The following is an 18,714-nucleotide window of genomic DNA, read 5'->3' on the forward strand; positions in this document are numbered from 1 at the left end:
AGCAAAAAAATAAATAATAGGAACAGTTAGCACATGCAAGGGCTGTATGAGGAGGGAAACATAACACCGAGAGTCTAAGCAACCGTTACGAGTCAAATAAAATGACCACGGCTATCCTATTATTTTAGCATAAATCCTAATTTATTTTTCTCTATGATCCACCTCTTAATTTTAAATAAAATGTGTTATGCCCTGTATACACGGTCGGACTTTCAGACGGAAAATGTGCGATCGGACTGTGTTGTTGGAAATTCCGTCCGTGTGTAGGCTCCATCTGACTTTTTCCATCGGAATTTCCGACACACAAAGTTTGAGATCTGGATCTAAAATTTTCCGACAACAAAATCCGATTGCGTAAATTCCAATCCAATCCAATCATGTGTAGGCAATTCCGACGCACATAGTGCCACGCATGCTCAGAATAAATTACAAGACGGAAGCTATTGGCTACTGGCTGTTGAACTTCCTCTTTATAGTCCCATCGTACGTGTTGTACGTCACGGTGTTTTCGACGATTAGAATTTCCGACAACTTTGTGCGACCGTGTGTATGCAAGACAAGTTTGAGCCAACATCCGTCGGAAAAAATATGATGAATTTTGTTGTCGGAATGTCCGACCGTGTGTACAGGGCATTAGTCTTTAAATTTCTTTCCTTTGAGCTATAAAATTATAGTTAGGATGGCGAGGATAAACAGGTGATTTGGCTTAGCTGCAACTCATTTTATAAAGGTATTTTTTAGTACTCCAGCAAAAACTATTAGATAATCTGAAATGTTTAAGTAGATTGTATTTTGTGTAAAAAAAAAAAAAAAAAAAAAAAAAAGATTAAAATTATAATAAAACTGAGTAAATACTTATATCATTTTTACTTACACGTGAAGCAGGTGGCTACAATAAGCAATAAGTGGATCCTGAGCCCCATGGTTGGCAGTGGTAGGTCTTATCTCAGGTCCTGAACTGAGTCTCAGATACGTTGTGAGGGATTTTGAAGCTTCTAAAGATGGGCGAGGCTACCGAGCCGACTCGCAGACAAACCCGTTCTGTACAAAGTGAGGATTCTGAGTGACAGGTAAAGTAGTGTTGCTTAAAATATCTCAGTATTATGTAAAGGCATCTGATGGCGTAAGTTGTGACATAGTACGCAGATTGGTCAGTTCACATTGCTTTGTTAACATTGGTAACCTACGTATCAATAGAATCCATCAATATCATACAATGCGGCCATACTAATTGAATGAAAGAAAAATTACAAACCACAGATCCAGAATTTGATCAATTAAAGAGCATTTGTCGACCTCTGTGGCAGAATTTTGATAATCAATTATGATTGCTCAAATATCTGTGTGTGTGTATTGGAGAACTGATCAAAATACACATTGAATAAATGATTGATTTTAACATTCTGGTTGTATTTTTAATCTGTATTTTCAGCCACAGTGAGGTTGATTTACTAAAACTGGAGAGTGCAAAATCTGATGCAGCCGTGCATGGTAGCCAGTCAGCTTCTAACGTCAGCTTGTTCAATTAAGCTTTGACAAAAAAAAACAACTGGCAGGTGGCTGCCATGCACAGCTGCACCAGATTTTGCACTCTCCAGTAAATCAACCTGTAAAAGTCCAGGGCTTACTACGCACGCACCATTGGCGCGTTGCTGCAAGAGGAAATCCGCGCCAACTGAGCATGCGCCAAAGACGCCTCAAGGCGCCAACCCGTGCCTGAGCAGAAGACTTGATCGAAAAGGGCAGGAAAATGCCCAGGACGCGCACAGGAAGTGACCTCAACCTGATGGAAAAAGGTGGGAAAATACCCAGGAGGCACACAGGAAGTGACATCAACCTGATGGAAAAGGGTGGGAAAATACCCAGGAGGCGCACAGGAAGTGACATCGGCCTGATGGAAAAAGGCGTGAAAATGCCCAGGAGGCGCACAGAAAGTGACCTCAAACCTCCCTATATAAGCCCAGCTCAGACACTGACAAATTTCTGGATTATCTTCAGTCCCCCCTTGTTCCTGTGCTAGTGTGTGATCTGTCTGAACCGGTTGTAACTTGGAAACCTATTTGACTACTCTTGATTGCTGCTTCCCTTTGACCTCGGATTTGTACCTTAACCATTCTACTTCTTTGCCCCCTTTGTACTCATCTGTCAGATTGGAACCGACCCCAGCTTGAATCTCAACCATTCTTCTTTTTAACCCTTTTATGCTTCGTTACCCAACTGGAGTTGACCTCGGCTCGGATCTCAGACTAAGGCTTGCACAGTGCTCTGCACCCCTGCCACTCGGTGTCCACCAAGTCTCCATCTCCAGAGTCTTTAAGGACCCGAGGTACAAGGGAGGCCTCCCCACTACTTCGGTCTCACATCAGGCACATGGCCCTCGTGACACAACCCCAATGCGTTTCATTTTTTTTTTTTAAATTGATACATTTTTCAGTTTTACTGATAATACAAAGATGAACACCTGTTAGGACACATACATTGCAAAATCAGTAAAGAACTATGAATCGATCTTGTATTGTTGTTGACAACATTTAATTATCTGCAGCGCGAATACACAGGAGTGCCAGGAAGTTGTTTCCAGATTGTTGATGGAACCATCTGATGGAAGTTGTAGAACTTTGGAAAGGAGGAGTCTGCAGTCTCCAAGCTGCAGGAGGCTACCTACCAAGATAGTTGGTCTAAATGGAGTACATGTCTACTTGATTTTATTCTATATAGGCTACAGATCCAGGTGAGGGTCCAGTAATTATCAATTATGACATTTATGGACATTGGGATCTAAAGGGAAGTTGAATTAGGAGGAGGGTTGGAGGGAGGATGAAAAGATGATTGGGAAAAGGAGAAAAAGAAGGAGATAGGAAGGTGGGAAATGCGACCCATACATCACCCTATTATGCCTTGGGTCCAAACATGGGCCATCGAGAGACCTAGATTGTAAGCTCTAACTAGCAGGGCCCTCTGATTCCCCCTGTCTTGAATTGTATTGTATTGTAATGTCTACCCTAATGTTGTAAAGCGCTGCGTAAACTGTCGGCGCTATATAAAACCCTGTATAATAATAATAATAATATTGCAAATACTAAAGGTTGTCATGCTACGTGGATTCACTTTTGAATTCACCCTAGACTGGGATGCTGGTGAAGTAAATCTAGAAAACCCAAGTGAAAAAAAATATATATCATTACAGTGCTCACAATAATGTAAAAAATCATAAACAGATCAAATAATCAGTGAAAAAAACATCCATATATATTGTGCAAATGTGCTCCAATCAATAAAGTGCAGTTGTGCTTTAAATTCAAGGTGCATCACACACTCCCTCCTGTGTCCCCACTCACCAAAACAAATGGACCCCTAGCTTTTCAGTCCAGGGGTCATTCAGGCTAGAACATTGGCCATGAATGGCAATTCATAGAAGGGTCCAATGAAGATCTCCCCCAATCGTGATGGTCAAAGGGAGATACTGGCACTAAAAATGAAAGAACGGGCTAATAGTGAAGTACAATTAAGCAGGATTTTAATGTGCAAACGTGGTAAGCTACTTACAGACAAATTGGTATCGCATAAGGTAAATAAAGGTATTGCAGTGGTACAAAACAAGAAAACGCGCATTCCACCGAAATCAGAAGTGATGTCGTCAGAACCCGCAAAATCGAAATCGTATCAACGTGTTTCACCCTCCCACAAGGCGTCATCAAGGACCTTTTTACATTATTGTGAGCGCTGTAATCATACTTGTTTTTTTCCATTTTGTCAAGTGTATAGTACTTTGTGTACAGCAGCTGCAATCACTAGTTTAATAATATCACTTCTGCGTGAGTCAATATATATATATATATATATATATATATATATATATATATATATATAGTTTTATCATAGAAGCCCCAAGTGGCTCTTTGTATCATACTTTAATAGATACTAAGTGCCCGTGCTAAGCGAACATTGCAGCAGGGCTGTAAGAGGAATGGAAGCTATTTGTGATCACTGGAGTAAGCTGTGCCTACTACAGTGATTTCCAGCTTCCATGGGGATCCCACTGGTATGGCACATACATACTTACATTGATCCAAGCTGGTAGATACATTTTTAAAGCACATTTCACCCAAGCAGCACTACATTGTGAAAAAGCTAATTTAGTCATAAAACAAAAAGCAGCAAAGTCAGTTTTACTGTTTGTATTCTGTTCATCTCTTTTCATAAATATGAAGGCGTTCTGCTTGTGCTAAGCCCTGCCCCCTCAGTAAGGACCACCCCTTTGAATAAGTACCATTGTTATGTGCCATTGCTGGCGCAAGCAGCTGCACCATGGCCTCACACTTCTGAATGCCACATTTTTAACTAGTTTCCGTCCAGGCCAATTCTTAAGTTTCTCTCATACATAGAAATGCTTAATTTTTTGCTTAAAAATGACTTAGAGCCCCCAATCATTATATATTTTTTAACCACTTGCCGGCCGGCTCACGCCGATTTACGTTGGCAGAATGGCTCTCCTGCGGAAACTGACGTACCTGTACATCAGTTCGTAAAAAGCAGGATAGCGGGCAGGCTATGTAAACAAGGCATTTCCCTGTTCTGCCTAGTGACATGACAGGGATCTACTGCTCTCAGTGATCGGGAACAGTGATCTCTGTCATGTTTCAGTAAGACCACCCCCCTACACGCCAAGGGAACACACTAAACCCCTTGAGTGTAATTTTTACATTGAATAGTGCATTTTTATAGCACTGATCAATAAAATAATGTCACTGGTCCCAAAAAAGTGTAATTTGGGGTCAGATTTGTCCGTCGCAATGTCGCAGGCCTGCTAAAAATCACAGATCGCTGCCATTACCAGAAAAAACAATTTAAAAAAATAAGAGTCCCTAAATCGATCCCATAATTTGTAGAAGAGATTTTGTGCAAACCAAATAATATATGTTTATTGCAATTTTTTCACCAAAAATATGTAGAAGAATATAAATCGGCCTAAGCTGATGAATAAGTTAGTTTTTTTTTGTTGTTTTGAATATGTATTATAGTAGAAAGTTAAAAAAGAATGTTATTTTTTTGCAAAATTTACGCTCTTTTTTTGTTTATAGCACAAAAAATAAAAACCAGAGAGGTGATTCAATACCACCAAAAGAAAGTTCTATTTGTGGGGAAAAAAGGACGTCAGTTTTGTTTGGGTACAGCATCGCGTGACTGCGCAATTGTGGGTTGAGAGGAAGGGGGTAAAATCTTCTGTGGCTGAAGCGGTTAATGTGCTTTAACCCGGAGGGTTACATGGTGTAACAGGAGTCACTTTGGGCATGGCAAAAAGAAAGCTCTATTTGTGGGAAAAAAAAGGACGTCAATTTTGTGCGGGTACAGCGCTGCACGACAGCGCAATTTTCAGTTAAAGAGAGACGCAGCTCCATATCGCAAAAAATGCTCTGGACATTAATGTAGCACTGCCCCTGTAGTGGTTGCTGCCCAGTGTGAAACAGACAGATAACATGAGCTGCATCTGATCACCATGAGCAGACCGTATCAATGGATTACTGCTCCCTGGTAGCCAGAGGACACCTAAATTTACCTAATAGCCTCTCTGGTATGCAGGGAAACCCAAAACTATGCTCTCTCTTTAGCACCTACCTAAGAGGGTGCTACAGAAAATAAAATGGTTGTTGTCACATGTGGACAAACAAAAGCCTGTAACAGTTTTAACAAATCATTTAGCAGAAGTCCATCTCAACTAAGACCAGGTTCCGACTTTGGAGCACTTGTGGCATCAGAAGTCGCACCCCATTGAGTTCAATGAAACCGTTCTAATCAGTCACTCCGACTTCCTGCACTACTTTTGGTCAGACTTCGGTACGACTTGCATTGACTTCTGTTAAGGAAGTCGCATGCAAGTCATGCCAAAGTTGCGTTGGGATTCGGCTGCAAAGTCATGTAGAAGTCACGCTACTTTGAAGCCGCGGCAGTGTGAACTCGGACTAAATGATCCCCAGATAAAATCAATAACATCCATAATGCAGTCCAATAAGTTAAACTCTCATCCACTCAAAGTTCACTTAGGGCAAACTAATCCAGGAGTGAAAACCAACTCTGTGATTTCCTTGTAATTTGCAATGTTGCACAATATTTGCTCAGCGGTTTATCAAACGCAGATTTTCATGGAAAAATTGCACTGTAATGAGTTTTTGTGCATACAAACACAATATAATACCCATTTTATGGTAAAAAGATAAAAGACGATGTTACATTGACTAAATAGATACCTAATAAGTCACATTTTAAAATTGCATACGTCTGTGGAACGGCGCCAAACTATGGTAGCTAAAAATGTCCTAAGGTGATGCTTTAAAAGCCTTTGCAACTTACACGTTTAGAGTTACACAGAAGGCCTGGCACTAGAATTATTTGTCTCGCTCTGATGTTCATGGTCATTCCTCACATGTGTGGTGCGATCACTGTGTACATATTTGTGCAGAACCAACAGGAATGCTCGCCTTTGTGCATGAGCGTGGGGGGGAGGAGGGGGATGCTTTAAAAAAAATGGTAGCTGGATGGACGTTGCTGGAGAGCATCCATGGACATGTGGTATACTCTCCATGACTGAGGGGCAGATAGTGACTTCTGTTGCTGGCATTCATTCTATCTACTATAAATTTGGGTTCCCTATATCTTTTCAACTAAATGTTGGCCTGTTTGGCACCATCGCTTATACCTCACTGCAAACCGTATGTAAAATCGTTGCTGATGGCCCACTTTTACACCTATCTTTGATAACCAAATCATATAGCTTGCCCTTACCTTTTCTGCCCTGGACGAGATTTAGTTGCTACCGGTAGCTATGGGGTCCTCGTGCCCCTATGCCGGCCCCCAGACTGTACCCTATTGGATTTGCATGATCCACTACAATTTTTGTTGCTCTACTGTGCCATATTGGGTCCTGAAGAAGCCGTCTTACTGGCAAAGCATTGACCTGGCAGGTTAGGTAACCGGAAGGCTATATTTCCACAAGTGTTATTACATGCCTTAATATCTACATATGTTAAGTCTTCCAGTACAAGAGTAGAGTGTGTCTTGCAACAACTATTTATGGCTCAATTCAGGCCCTTTGGCCTTTTGTTTTAATTAATTTTGCACAATAAAGATTATATTTTATGAATTCTTTGTCTGCTATGCTAAGCCTATAAAGTCCGGCTAGACAGGCAGGTCCTGGCATATCTGGCCCCGCAGCTTGTTTGTATTAAAAAAAAAAACTCATTATTTATTTTATTTAAAACATTTTAACAGTGTACCTTTAATATTTTTTTTGATCAACTTTATTACTATCATAAGGGATGAGCAACATCTCTTGTGATACCATAAGCCATAATAGGTCCTCTTTATGAAGACCCTATAATTCTCCTTCGGTCTCCAAAGCATCTGATCAAACCGATATCCGTAAAAGCTTGTTTACATCAAACCGGTCATGGCTTGTTTAAATCAGACAAAATCCTTGTCGCTTGCAGTCTCTGACATCACACAGTGGGAGTTATACTACCTGCGTCCCAGGATGCCACCAGTTGCATCCTTATCGATCTCCCTGAATGGGAGAGCTCAGTAAAGGTGGTGGCAGGAGGTGGGGACCCCCTTCTTCTGCCTGTAGAAGTGATCGAGTGGATGCATAGCCACTCAAATCACTTCTCTGAAAAACAGAATTGCTGGCTGAAAACCTTTAAAATCACTTCAACCCACCGCCATTTTATACGAACAGCAAAGGGGATGGTAATTAAGTAATGGTACATAGTTCCAATAAGTAGTATAGGATTTTGGATTCTATAATACATTTTTTTTTTTTATTTAAAAACTATACTCTTGATAATAATTAGGACCTTTTTTTATCTGAGGTCATCTTATATTAAACTGGTCTAAGTTGGTTTTATCCTTTCTTATACAATGTATAACATATTCTTTTGGGTAGTTAGTTCCATGCTAAAATTCTTTTAGTTAAACTACTTTTAGTTTATGTTGGAACTACAACTCAATATTATTACCATATATGTGATCTTTTGTTTTGCTGCCACCATACTGTACTTATGTATGCTAAATTTTAATATTCAATAAACTAATTTGACAAGAAAAGTTTTTAAGTAACCATTTTTGATCATTTCCTCGTTTCAGCTTGGGTACACAATCATTAACTCTGTATTTTAACTGTGATATTCTATTGCCACTCTCAATAAAAAAAAAAAAACTTATCAAAGCCTGGTCAGTTTAGTTATTTTTAAAAGCATATTTAATTTTTGCAATCCCCTCTCTTACAGGTTGGGTAGTTTCACCTATATATCAAAGTCCACAGGGACATTTAGCGTAAAAGGTGTTAAACATGTAAAACAAGTGCTTAATTCTAATATCATAACCTTTCAATGGATATGAAAATGATTTCCCTTTAATAACATAAAAAGAAATGTATAATAGGTAGAAATGTATAATATGTAGAAATGTGTAAAAGAAATACAAGGATAACATCTATTATTCTTAGAACCTAAAAAAGTCGGAACAGATTAAATCTCAGGTTTCACACAATCAGCACATATATTTTAGTTATACAGCGTATATGTTCTGAAAAATTGTAAAGGCTAATCCCAAAATCTGCCATTTTTGGATATTTTGTATGTAATATATGCAAATAAAACTTATTGAAAGCAAATATTCTTTTGAATAATGGACAACACAAATAATAGTAATTATAATAATAATAATAATAATAATAATAACAAAAATAATCGAATAATTATAATAATAATAATAATAATAATAATAATAATGAGAGACACAAACAGTATTTAATTAACATTTCTCTGCACGACTTTATCTCTAGGTAAAGATTTCCCAAAATACACTTCTTTTTTTTTACTACAACCTCCCTAGGTAACCCAACTGCACTCGTTCATTCATTATTTCCTGAAATCTTAGGTATGTAACCAGGTCACCCTCCACTATGTGGAAAAGCTTTTGAAGTTGACTTCTAGGAATAGATATAAAAACTGAAGGCTGGGGAAAACCTTTATAGTGAAGTGACTAATTACAGTCAGTTAATATAATAATATACAAGTCACTACCTAATTTATTGTTAGATACAGAGAGTCTAGTATCAAGTAATGGAATAGAAAATGAGTCATCCTTCAGATCAAATTCCAAACGAGGCACCACGGTATTCAAAAAGTTATAAAAATTCCATTAGCAATGATTCATCACCTTGCAAAACGCCATAAATGTTATTTATAAATTTCATCCAAGTTATACAGAAACCCCAAACCAATGAACATACACATATTTTTCTTCAGTCGTTGTGACAAAGGCATTGGCATGTGAGGATGCAGCAAGTCATAGATGCACCTTGTAATTGCAGCAATTAATTGTTTCCAAACATGAAACAATTATTTTTCAGAAGTAAATTGCAATAGGCAGAAATGAAACGTTTGTTCCGTTGAATTAATATCTGATTGTTCAAGCAACCTACCTATAGCACAAATGCCCATTTCATGATCAAACAATGCATATAAATGGTATGTAATATAAGTGGGTTGATTTGCTAAAACCGGAGAGTGCAAAATCTGGTGCAGCTGTGAATGGTAGCCAATTAGCTTCTAATTCGTTCGATGATCGAAATTCATAAATTTGAAAATTCGTAAATTCAGAAATACGAAAATCTGAAAATAAGAAAGAACGAAAATCAGAAAATGTGAAATAATAACTAACTAACTAACTAATAATAACTAACTAATAAATTATAGGTATTGGAATTTCCTTTCAAATTTGGCTGTAAGTCAATGTAGCGGTTATGAATTTTATTCGTAAATTTGAATATTCTAAAATTCCTAAATTCAAAAATAAGGAAATTTGGAAATTCGGAAATTCAAAATTCGAAAATCCGAAAATAAGAATGAAAATGCGAAAATAAAAGCGAAAATCCAAAAATTCGAAAATCTGAAATAACAACTAACTAATAATAACGTAACTATTACTAACTATTAAATTATAGGTATTTGAATTTCCTTTCAAATTTGGCTGTTAGTGAACGTAATGAATACAAATTTATTCAAAGTTACGAATTATTCGAAATAACGAATGCTGCATCTAAACAAATGGAACGGAATGAATTATTAATAATAATAATAATAATGATAAAACAGTTTTCATTATTATTATTATTTACTATTATTAATTTGTTACTCTCCATTCGTTTAGATACAGCATTTGTTATGTCAGACAATTCGTAACTTCGGATAAATTCAGATAAATTCATATTCGTTACGTTCTCTAACAGCCAAATTTGAAAGGAAATTCCAATACCTATAATTTAATAGTTAGTAATAGTTACGTTATTATTAGTTTGTTATTATATCAGATTTTCAAGATTTTTGGGTTTTCACTCTTATTTTTAGATTTTCGTTCTTATTTTTGGATTTTCGAATTTTCGAATATTCAAATTTACGAATTTTAGGAATAAAATTCATAACCGTATTTTGATAATACGTAATTACGAATTTTCGAATGTTCAAATTTACAAATATTCAGAAAAATTAATTAAACGGGTTTGTTGAAATTTGTTAAAAAACGAATTCGGAACAAAATTAATTGCACATGCCTAGAGCCTACCCTGGGATGTCTCTTACGTATTTTCGCTAGCATATATGTTACTGTCAGTGTGTGAAATTTTGCATGGTATAGAAAGCTTAGGAAAACTATAGATATCAAATTATGCAATGCTTAATATTTGACACATTTCCTAGGCATTCTATACGATGCAGTGAGGTCCGTGACTTTTGATGCTCACCTCACCCAGAGAGTATTGAGTACCAATTTGCCATTTGCACTTTAGCCCTTGTTTGGCAGTGACAAATCACACAAGCCTCAGTTTGCACAGCAGACATTTGCCCATATTGTGCTGTATGAGAATGACGGATCAAGGGGTAGTGCCTGGGCAAGAATCACAGCAGATTGCTATGCAGCGACATTTCTAGGAAGAACTATCTAAAGTGTAAAAATTGTGTTTTTCTAACCAAACCACTTACCAAAAGTTAGTGAGAGATGTAAAACAGACAACTACTAAGAAAAAAAACACAGCACTATTGGGTGCTAAATGATGGTGGTAGACAACAAAAGTAAGTTGATTTATCATGTTAACTACTTCAGCCCCATAAGAATTTACCCCCTTCCTGACCAGAGCACTTTTTGCGATACGCCCCTGCGTCGCTTTAACTGACAATTGCGCGGTCCTGCCACTTTGCAACCAAACAAAATTGACGTCCTTTTTTTGCCACAAATAGAGCTTTCATTTGGTGGCATGTGATCACCTCTGCATTTTTTATTTTTTGCGCTATAAACAAAAAAATAGAGACAATTTTGAAAAAAAAAAGCAATATATTTTACTATTTACTATAATTTCATTTACTATTTACTATAATGAATATCCCCCAAAAATATATATATAAAAAAATCTCTTTCACAATTTAGGCCGATATGCATTCTTCTACATATTTTTGGTACAAGCAAAAAATCACAATAAGCGTATATTGATTGATTTTAGCAAACGTTATCGCAGCGGGTAATGGCTCTGTGTTGAGATACACTGTTATACAAGCTGTACACTCACTATTTTACATTGTAGCAAAGTGTCATTTCTTCAGTGTTGTCACATGAAAAGATAGAATAAAATATTTACAAAAATGTGAGGGGTGTACTCACTTTTGTGAGACACTGTAATGTTTGTGAGTAAACCAACAATCAGAAATATAAATATTCATAACAAAACGGGGATGGGAAGGGTATTTAAAGCCCACCATGGCGTGTGGTTCCACGCAGCAGCTGCCAATGGGGATGGTCAGTGTATAGTCTTTTTCTGAACCTTGTACCTGGGAAGACTACATTCTGGGATACATTATTGCTGGTGTAATTTAATAGAGCCACCTTCTGTTTGTATTTTTTGTAGGTCCACAAAGAAGTGGGGGTTTGGTCTACCTCCTTTTTACAGGTGGTAAAGGCCTACTCTTAGAGGGGTGGTTCCTCCATGTGTTTGATGGGCATGACATGTAAACCAAGGCCTGTGGGACTTTTGATGTATTTCCAGTCTAAGGTAACATCTGGTTCCTTCATAAATATGGAAGTGTCCTTGCTAAGGTATAAATGTCTCTATGTTGACCCTCCACAAGTGATGGTATGTGGGTTTTGTCCCTCCTATAGTCACTGATGTCTCCCTGGGGCGATCCTGTTGGTGCATGTCGAGTCCATGTCAGTACTTCTGAGCACCCCTGGTGAGGCAATCCTCCAAGTGATCATTTACATATATTTTTGTATATTGTTACTTTGTTATGAATAATTATATTTATGATTGTTGGTTTACTGTAGTGAACCACATTGGTTTTTATTTTTCTTCCATTTACTCTTACTAATCTGCCTGACATATCACCAATTTGCCTCCAAAATGTTAGACTTCAATATTGCCCTTTGATTATTGACTACTATCATTTTAATCCAGCCTTTTAATGTTTTTTTTTTAGAAATAAACATTTCAGCAAAATGTGTCCTTTTGAAATCCAAAACTTAATTTTTCATTATTGTTTTCAGTTGTTTTAATATCAAGCCGAATACATTGCTGATCACTAGAAGACAAATTTTCTCCCACCTGAACTTCGGACAATTGATTCCTATTTGTGAGTACTAGGTCTAGAATATGATCTCCTCAGGCTGGGCTTTTTAGTAGTTCTTTCAGAGTAACAACATTCAGTGTCCTCATTATATTTCCACTCCTGCTTGTAAGCAGTTTGAGAATTCCAACTAATGCTTGGTATGTTGAAGTCACCCATACTTAAAACCTCTCCCTTCATTGTCAATCAACGCATTATTATCATTTATTAGACTGTTCTGGGGGTCTGTATACTACACTAATTCTAGAGGAAGATCCCTCCCTGGTTTGAAGGCAGATCCAGAGGATTTCACGTATTTTATCTTTTTTTGTTTTAATTAACCACTTGATGCCCGCACTATAGCCGTAAGACGGCTACAGCTCGTGCTTAAATTTTCGGGAGGGCATACATGGACGTCCTCCTGTGCTTGCTCTGCTCGTGTGCCCCCTGCCACACGTGAGCAGAGCACTCTGTGATCACCGACTCCTTGGGACTACTCGGCTGATCACAGATCTGAGTAAAGGGCCAGTCCTGGCCCTTTATCACAAGATCAGCTGTCAGCCAATGACAGCTGATCAGTGATGTAAACAGAAGCCAGAAATCAGCTTTTTTTTTCTCACGCTGATAACGTGGGGAGAAAAAAAAGCAGATTACCTGCTCATGTAAAAGGGACATCGGTCCCACACAGCGACAGTCACTGCTGCTAAGCACTGCCCACCAGTGATACCTACCAGTGCCCACTAGTGTCACCTATCAGTGCCCCTCAGTGCTGCCAATCAGTGCCCATCAGTGCCTCATCTTCCGTGCCACCTATCAGTGCCATCTACCAGTGTACGTCAGTGCCACCCATCAGTGCCGCCTATCAGTGCCCTTCAGTGCCTCCTATCATTGTCCATCAGTGCCACCTATCAGTGCCATATATCAGTGCAGCCTCATCCTTTATTACAGGTATTTATCCGCTTGCCCACAGCCCACACGGCAGCCACACTGTGCAGAATCATATACATATATACATGATTCTGCACTTACGGCTAGGGGGCACGTGTGCCTCTTTTTGTTGTGATTTGTCACAGCAAAAGCCAAAATGTCGCTTATGGCCAATGGATGTCCGCCAGCCCCCCACTGATCCTTGGGAAGACACACAGGATGGAGCTCTGCATATGGAAACACCTCCCCCAACATAAAAGTGTAAATGATGCCTATAAGTTTGAAAGGCCTGAACCCCCCCCCCCCCCAGTAAAAAAATGATCTACGGCCCTGGCACCAACATAAGCAGTCTCACCAGCAATGCACCCGGAAATGCCCACAGGAGACCGGACAGGAAGGTTCACTGACAGTGACGGCCGCACGGCCTCAATGCATTTCGCTAGATAAGCGTCTTCAGGAAGCTGCAAAAGACGTTACACACTGGAACACTGGAGCATGTATTGGTTAAGTGAAAGTAAACTCCCCTATCGTTTTCAGCCAAGGAAGCTGCCATCTTTGCCTCTGTTTAATCTTCACCTGCCAAGGTGCTGCACATGTGATCTGTTATGACACCAGCCATTGGATGGTTTGACAGTTTGGTTGAGAGCACAGCCAATGTGCAGTTAGCATTCCCGGCATGCCGGAAATGTAACTGTTTTTTTAAACTGTTTAAATCGATGAGTTTACTTCCACTTTAGTATTGGAGTAGTACCCTATTTACTTTGGAGCACGGTGTTTGAAGGACTTTGATAAGAAGATTGTGCATTCTTTTGAAAAAAACATTTCTTATTTTTTATTTTTTTTCATATTTTTTTAATCTATATTTTTATATTGTTGAGATTTATATATTCTTTGAGGGTTTCATAAGAAAAAAATTCTAGGACATTTATATGTATTGCACATGTGATATTTTTGTATGGTGGTTCCACATTAGCGTCTTACTAAACGTGTCAGTGTCAGACTGTTCCCTGCAATATCGCTGTTGTGCTATAAGTCGCTAATCACCACCATGACTAGTATAAAAGTAAATAAATAAATACAAATTCCAGTATATATCCCACAGTTTGGAGACGCTATAACTTTTGCGCAAACTAATCAATATACGCTTATTGGGAATTTGTTTTTTACCAAAAATATGTAGCAAATATATGTAGCAAAATACATATTGGCCTAACTTGAAATAACTGAGAAATTTGATTATTTTACTTTTTTTTTTATTCAGTGTGTTTTATAGCAGAATATAGATTTTTTTTTTCAAAATTGGGAGTTTTCTTTGTTTATATTGAAAAAAAAACAAAAAAAAAAAAAACACAAGAGATCAAATACCAGTAAAAGAAAGCTCTATTTGTGGGAAAAAAAGGACATCAATTTTATTTGGGTACAGCGCCGCACGACTGCGCAATTGTCAGTTAAAACAATGCAGTGCCGTATTGCAAAAAAACTTTTTTTTATCAAAGACAAAACATTTTTTTTATCAAAGGGACAGTGTAAAAAAAAAAAAAAAAGAAGAAAAAACCCCAAAAAACTTAAAGCACCCCATCCCTCTATGCTCACGTGCAGAAGCGAACAAATATGTCACATGTGACTATCACCGTGATCGTTAGAATGAGAGCAATAATTTTAGCACTAGACCTCCTCTTTAAAATCTAAGCTGGTAGCCTATAGAAATTTTTAAAGGATCGCCTATGGAGTGTGCGCTGTTTTAAAGCAGGACATGTTAGGTATCTTATTATCATCTTCATTTATTAGCAGGTAAATGCGGTCCTCCATGTATTCACATAAATTGAATCCGGCCCTTAATGCCCCGTACACACGGTGGGACATTCCGACCACAAAATCCGTCTGATTTTTTCCGACGGATTTTGTCCAAAACTTGTGTTGCATACACACGGTTGCACAAAGTTGTCGGAAAATCCGATCGTTCTGAACGAGGTGACGTTAAACACGTACGCCGGGACTATGAACAGGCCAGTAGCCAATAGCTTTCATCTCTTAGTTTATTCTGAGCATGTGTGGTACTTTGTCCATCGGAATTGTCTACACACAATCGGAATTTATGCGATCGTATTTTGTTGTCGGAAAATTTTAGATCCTGCTCTCAAAATTGGTGCGTCGGGAAAATCCAGCAGAAAAAGTCCGATAGAGCCCACACATGATCATATTTTCTGACAACATAATCCAATTGGACTTTTTCCATCTGAATTTCCAACCGTGTGTACAGGGCATAAGTGGATATGGCTCCAGGCATTTATATTGAGAAGTTACCCTTGGGAAGGGAATGTATATACAGTATAAATATATATTTATTTATTTGTATATATATATATATATATATATATATATATATATATATATATATATGCTGTATATATACACTATGGTTGCATAATTAATAGCTACATGAGTCCTTAAGTTATTGACCACTTGGCAACCATATAACTTATATATACGGCGGCAAAGTGGCAGCGCCGGATACACTTCCTGGTAGACGCAGCGCATAAGCTCGCTGCTGGGGGCCCCCTCCTGCTGTGATTATTCAGGAGCTGATCTGCGGGTACCGCTGACTCGATGTCCATCATCATCCGCCAATCGTTAGACAGAGAGCCAGAGCGGCGTTCTGCCTATGTAAACATAGCAGATCGCCATTCTGACAGGGGGGAGGCATGGATCCTGTGTCTCTGCAAAGCAGGGACTAGCATCCAAGTCTTCCCCTAGTAAAAGCACCTCCCCCACAGTACACATAAACACTGGCTAGGAACACAGTTAACCCTTTGCTAGCCCCTGATCTTTAACCCCTTCCCAGCCAGTGTCATTAGTACAGTGACAGTGCATGTTTTCAGCATTTATCACTGTATTAGTGTCACTGGTCACCAAAAAAGTGTAAGTTAGTGTCCACATGGCTGCCGCAATATTGCAGTCCCACTATTAGACACTGATTGCCACCATTACTAGTAAAAATATAAAATAACAAAAAATAAATAAATAAAAATATTTTTTACCAAAAATATAGCAGAATACATACTGGCCTAAATTAATAAAGAAATGTTATAAATATATATATATATATATATATATTTATATATATATATATTGGATGTGTTTTATAGCAGAAAGTAAACAATTTTTCTTTTTTTTTTTTATTTCATTTTATTTTTTCAAAACTGTCGGTATTTTTTGTTTATAGATCAAAAAAGAAACAACCCAGAGGTAATCAAATACCACCAAAAGAAAGTTCCATTTTGTGGGAAAAAAATTAGTCATAAATTTTATTTGGGTGCATTGTTGCACGACGGCTCAACTGTCGGTTAAAGTAACGCAGAGCCTTATTGGAAAAAGTGGCCTGGTCATGAAGGGGGGAGTAAATCTTCTGGAGGTCAAGTGGTGAAAAATTACCTTTTAATTTCAATCTTCTGCAGCTATAATTTCTTTTAAAAATGAAAAAAAATGTATTGCAATATTGCAAACTAGAGTTCTATAAGCTGATAGTATATGGAATTTCCTCAGAAATGTAATTTTCTGTGACTGAGTTACAGATTTTTCTCAGACATAAATCCAAAGATAAGTACAATTTTAGAAATCTCCTGCAACAGAAATGACATTTTTAGTGAAATACTCCTAGGGCATGTTCACAATAGGAATGCAGAGACACTGATGATTTCTGAAACAAAAATAGCTCTTTTCTTAAAATAGAAAAAGGAATCTGTGGCAAAGTTTGTAAAAAAAAAAAAAAAAAAAAGAACCCAAATGGGGTTTTGTTTTTTATTTGTTTAAAAAAATAAAAAAATGGAGTTACACAATAAAGTACAGTATAGCACTACAATACGCTCATGCATATAGCGACCCACACATGCTATAATTATGGTTGAATTGTTGTTTCACTTATCTTCCTTTTTTTTCCTTTTTTTTTGTACATTTTAGTTTTCTCTACAGCAAAGGAATGGAGGTGACCATACACGTCTTTCACCTATTCCCACATTTTCCTTTCTCCTCTCCATTCATTCAGTGATGCTAAACCATCAGCTTTGAGCAACTGATTTAATCACCTACAGAGTAGACAGCTTCTTAATCTTTTCATACTTGTCGGTGTTCCAGTTTTTGTTTCAGAGTGTCTCCTTTCTTTTGTGGCATCCTATGGAGCACCCCTTGCATGGATTCCAAGTTTTTTGTTTTTTTTAAGCACATGATTAGAGCCTGATGCTCTAATTGGCTTAAAAAAATGGTGGGCTCAGGGTACAGAGCACTGCGCCCTGAGCCACCCAGTTTTGTGACAATTGTTGTGTGACTACTGTCTTCTTAATTTCTTAATTCTCCTCCCAACCAATCAGAAAGCAGGTCCTGGGACCCCATTGGCCGGGGAGTCTTAGGACTCCCAGCCAGTTGGGTCTCAGGACCCACTTCCTGTTCATCCGGGATGAGAAGGAATGGCCTCGGAGAGAGGAGCAGCAGCCCTACCCTGGATCCTTGTCATCTGCCTAAGGTAAGGAGGCCTTTAATCGCCATCTTCCTGTCCATCTCCCACAGGGGTGATCACTGCCTTTCTGTGTCTCTCCCATGGGGGGGTGATCCCCGCCTTCACGGGAAATTGTTTCCCATGGAGGGGAAATCGCCGCCTTCCTGTCGGTCTCCTTGGTGGGGGGTATCGACAACTTCCCGTCTGTCTCCCATGGGGGGGGGGGGAAATCACGTCCTTCCCGTCTGTCTCCTGGGGAGGTATCACCACCTTCCCGTCTGTCTCCCATGGGGAGGAATCGCCACCTGCCCGTCTGTTTCCCGGGAAGGAGGGGTATCGCCATCTTCCCGTCTGTCTCCCAAGGGGGGAGGGAATCGCTGCCTTCCCATCTGTTTCCCGGGAGGGTATCGCCGCCTTCCTGTCTGTCTCCCAGGGGGAGGGGGAAATCTCTGCCTTCCCGTCCATCTCCCACGGGGCGGTATCGCCACCTTCCCGTCTGTCCACCGGGGGGTATCGCCACCTTCCCGTCTGTCTCCCCGGGGGGGATCGCGCTTTCCCATCCGTATCCTAAGGGGTACCACCGATTTCCCATCTGTCTCCCAGGGGGTATCGCCTCCTTCCCATCTGTCTCCCACTGAGGGGGGTGTCGCTGCC

The 18,714-nt window shown here is 38.9% G+C and overlaps 1 protein-coding gene across 1 annotated transcript in view; it reads right to left on the reverse strand.

The window, feature by feature from the left end:
• Positions 1-978, reverse strand: part of LOC143981755 (uncharacterized) — a 64,709-nt gene extending 63,731 nt beyond the window's left edge. The window contains exon 1 of the mRNA XM_077479836.1: positions 875-978. Within this exon, the coding sequence (XP_077335962.1) occupies positions 875-923 (49 nt within the window). The 5' untranslated portion in view covers positions 924-978. The remainder of the gene's footprint in view (positions 1-874) is intronic.
• Between the last annotated feature and the right edge of the window lie 17,736 nt (positions 979-18,714).

Source organism: Lithobates pipiens, unplaced genomic scaffold (assembly GCF_037356315.1).
Source record: "Lithobates pipiens isolate NorthernLeopardFrog02 unplaced genomic scaffold, aLitPip1_a1.2 Scaffold_16, whole genome shotgun sequence".
Taxonomy (NCBI): Eukaryota; Metazoa; Chordata; class Amphibia; order Anura; family Ranidae; genus Lithobates; species Lithobates pipiens.